The sequence below is a fragment of the Prunus avium genome, chromosome 2 (assembly GCF_965620075.1).
Source record: "Prunus avium chromosome 2, drPruAviu1.hap1.1, whole genome shotgun sequence".
NCBI classification, from domain to species: Eukaryota; Viridiplantae; Streptophyta; class Magnoliopsida; order Rosales; family Rosaceae; genus Prunus; species Prunus avium.
This window is the reverse complement of record NC_142285.1, coordinates 35,397,153-35,400,902: the sequence shown is the minus strand read 5'-3', so window position 1 is coordinate 35,400,902 and position 3,750 is coordinate 35,397,153. Positions and strand designations below refer to the sequence as shown.

Sequence of the window (3,750 nt, the reverse complement as noted above, 5' to 3'; positions counted from 1 at the left end):
TCCAAATGAATGGCTGGCATGTTACAATATAAAACTAATGATTCTTCTACTTTTCATACCCATTTGATTTATTTCCTCTGTCATTTATTTTCTCCACCATTCATTTTTCAGTTTGACATGACAGGATTTTCCTTCCCTATTTTTGAACTCTACAAGCTTAATATGAATTCTATCATGCAATTATATGGCATCATAAAATTCAAATGCACCAACTTGTACTTAGTCTAAAAACGAATATATTCTTGAATTCATCATTTTTTTTCTTCCCTTCAAACGAGGAGGATCAACAAAAGCACTAAAATTGAGGGCTTAAAAGGCGCATTATAATCACATAAACTCATCACGTTGAATTGTCTCAAAACGGAGAAAAACTTGTGTATATCTGTTTATGTTAGGTAAAAGTATTCTGTGACTAAATAGAAACTTGTGCATATTTGTTTCCGTTATGTGACAATATTCTGTGACTAAACAGTCCAATTAAAAAATAACAGGTATTTAGAATATGAAAACTGATCATCAAACAAGTGATTGTCTTTCTAAGAATCGATTATAGTAAGAAAATATGTACACATTAATAAGTAGTATCTCCAAAGGGCAGATATCATATTACATTAAAGAGAAACAGATATACTATCACTGTCTCATGGTCTTTGCCTCATTTCCTTTACGACGCAGACACTCTTTGCACCATCCATAAGTTGTCTCCCAATTTTATCACATCAATAAAAAGATGCTACACCTTATTTTTACAAAAGCAACGAAAAAAGATGTTACACCTTATATGTTGACTTTTTTTTATTTATCATTCTTTTCTTTTTTTTCTACAAGAAATGCAGATGGCAAGTTGTCAAGAACCCATAGACTCCAACTTCCAATCCATCAACAACCACAATTAAGAAGCTTTATAATATGAAGGAAAAAAAGAGAGAAGAAGAATGAAACTGATAAATAATTAAATTAAACAAACAAATAAATAAACTCAATTCCCAGGCCCCTTCTTAACTGATATTCCAATTGCATCAGAATGATCCAAAGCTTAAACAGGGACAAATGTTAGCCTGTTTTTAAGATGATATTTGCTCCCTCCAATTCTTTTTTGTAAAGGCTCGTTATAAATATTAAAGATAGATTAGGGAGATAATCCATTCTTTACTCTTTGGGTAACAAATGTGTGAGCTTGAAAAATTGCAGCATATATCCAGCTGACCAACTCTCTCTCTTCTACCATTAGCCTTAACACATATCAACGAATGTTGATCCTGCAATCAAATGAACAAACCCAGAAATTAATTAAGATCATTAGTGTATTCAATACTCAATTTGACGCATCAACTTGAAGAGTACATGCTGCTAAATATACGGACACATGCGAAGAGGATCATACGAGCAAACCTACACGAAAGGATTTGATCATGAAACTAACAAATGGTCTAAAAATATTATGTTACAACTATCATCTATATGAATTACGTCAGTAACCATTTGATATTGTGACACACAATCTCTTCTCTTGTGATTTACATTTTGCTGTAATCTTGTTCTAATTGCCATTCAGATACCATTGACTTGAACACATTATTTTCAAGTAATTTATGGATGTAATAATTCCTATTAAGAAAAAGTGAACCCGTCAACCCTAACAGTTAAAGAAATGTTATTATTAACTACGAAAATCTATATCATGAAGGCACATGCAAAAATCAAAATCAAAAAATTAAAAATTAAAACAAAATAGCGTACCATTTGAAGGTATTGATAGTGCACTTGGGCATGTCTCCAGCATCGACATTCTTCAACCTCACACCGCCACACAACACATTGATCTGCATCGTCCCCACCCTCCACCCTTGGATCACATACCCAACCCTCGTCTTCCCCTCCACCGTCACCTTTATCTCCTTGCTCTTGAACTGCCCCAGCAGCTTCTTCCCCACTGGCTGCTCCACTACCTTGTTCCTCACCCCGCTCTCCACCTTCACGTACGTCGTGTTCCGGTGCCGCTGCGTAAACCCCTTCACCTCCTTCGTACCTAGCCCCAATCCGCCGTCGTTCTCGTCCCCGATGCTCAGCGACATCTCGAACCCCTCGCTGTAGTAAATGTCCAATTTGGGATTTGGGTTCTTCACTTCCACGCTCGTCATCGCCTGGACGTCGAGGTGGGTCCCGTCGGACTTCGAAACGGCGTCGAATTTGGGGATCTGGAACGATATCAAGTAGAAGGCCGGGAGGCGCGGGTCGAAGAGGAGGTAGAAGATCCCGCCGGCGAGGGCGACGAGGATGACGACGATGAGAAGGAAGGCGCAGAATACGCAGCAGCATATTTTGCAGCAGCTGCCCCCTCGTTTTTTCTGCTTTTGGCGGAGAGTAGGCGGGTAGACGGGTTTTCGCGGCGGCGGTGGACCGGGTACGCGTTGGCCCGGGTAGTTTGGGGTCCTGTAACCCGGCGGTTTCTGGAGCACCGGTTTAACCGGGGATTGTTGGGCCATTTATTTCTCTGTTCTTAAATGTTGTTCCTCTGTTTCGGATAATTTTGCAGAGGAAAAAAAACAGAGAACCTCAAAATGTGATTGAGATTGAATGAATTTGCAGACAAATTGCGATTAATTTATGAATGTGAATTGCATTTCAAAGGAATTCGATTAGTGGGTATTGAAATTAATCGCAAGGACAGGAACAAAGTAGGAACAAAACCTTACAAATGGACATGAACAAGAAGAGAGTGGCAGCTCATTTTCTAAAACAGAGGAATTTGAAATTTCAGAATTTCTGATGAAATGGGTGGTGCAAAGAGGAAAATATCAAATGGGTTGTGAAATCTGTGGGGAAGATGGTGAATGGAGAAGAAAGGAAGCGAAGGGTTTTTTCGTTTTTTGTTGTTCTTATTTCTCGGGAAATCGGATCAGGAAGACAAGGTCGTTCAATTTATGAGAAGGAGATAAAAGAGATAAAAGAGAGGGACGAGTAAGCAGTAAGGTTGGGCCAGTGGGTCATTGAGTCGGGTCGGGGCTCCTGCAATTTAAGCGCGAAATTCACGCGCGCCGTTTAGATTCTGACCTGGCGCTATGAGTTTTGGACATTTGGTGGTGTTTTTTGAATGAAATGGTTTGTTTTTTTCCCGTGAAATCGTTGGGTTGCTTTGTTGGTTGAATGTTATGCTTGAATGGCCAAAAAACGGGGAAGGCTGGTGTACGATAGAATTTAAAAACAGTTTTTTTTTTCCCATTTCAAACGGTAAGAATGAAAGCAAAAAAAATCAAACCCTCAAGAACAACAAAAGGTGTGGCTTGAAGTTGAAAATGAGAGGCTCCCGCAGAAAATTTAGTCCAGCACCCACCCACCACCACAAATGCAAATTTAAAACTTAATTTGAATGCTTGCCAGTCTTCCTATGTATTAGTTGAGAACTATATATCAATCACTGTATGTAATAACAATCAAATGCTTAACCCATAAAATGTGTTCATAAATTTAGTATGTGGATTGTCACGTGTTAAAACTATAATTTTTCGATTATAAAAGTATATATATGGAGATTTAGGGTTTGCATCCATACATCAACCTATGATTTCAGTTGAAGCAAGCTACTATAGTACGTAATGCAATCAAAATAGGCATCTCGACCACGTAACATAATATCTTGAAGTGAGATTTTTTTTTTTTGGTTGAAAAAAGATGGTATTTCATTAAACCAAAATGAACATTATATGGTAAGAACTACCATGTTAACGGTGGCCTCGTTAAAATCTTCCC

At 38.2% G+C, this 3,750-nt stretch overlaps 1 protein-coding gene across 1 annotated transcript; it reads right to left on the bottom strand.

Annotated features, from left to right (window-relative positions):
• Window positions 1-974: 974 nt before the first annotated feature.
• Window positions 975-3,295, bottom strand: LOC110751843 (late embryogenesis abundant hydroxyproline-rich glycoprotein family protein). The gene is made up of 2 exons (XM_021952378.2): window positions 1,741-3,295; window positions 975-1,259 (listed from the first exon to the last, which is right to left on the bottom strand). Exons 1-2 carry the CDS (start codon window positions 2,484-2,486, stop codon window positions 1,244-1,246), a joined length of 762 nt encoding a protein of 253 aa, XP_021808070.1. The 5' UTR covers window positions 2,487-3,295; the 3' UTR covers window positions 975-1,243.
• Window positions 3,296-3,750: the final 455 nt, after the last annotated feature.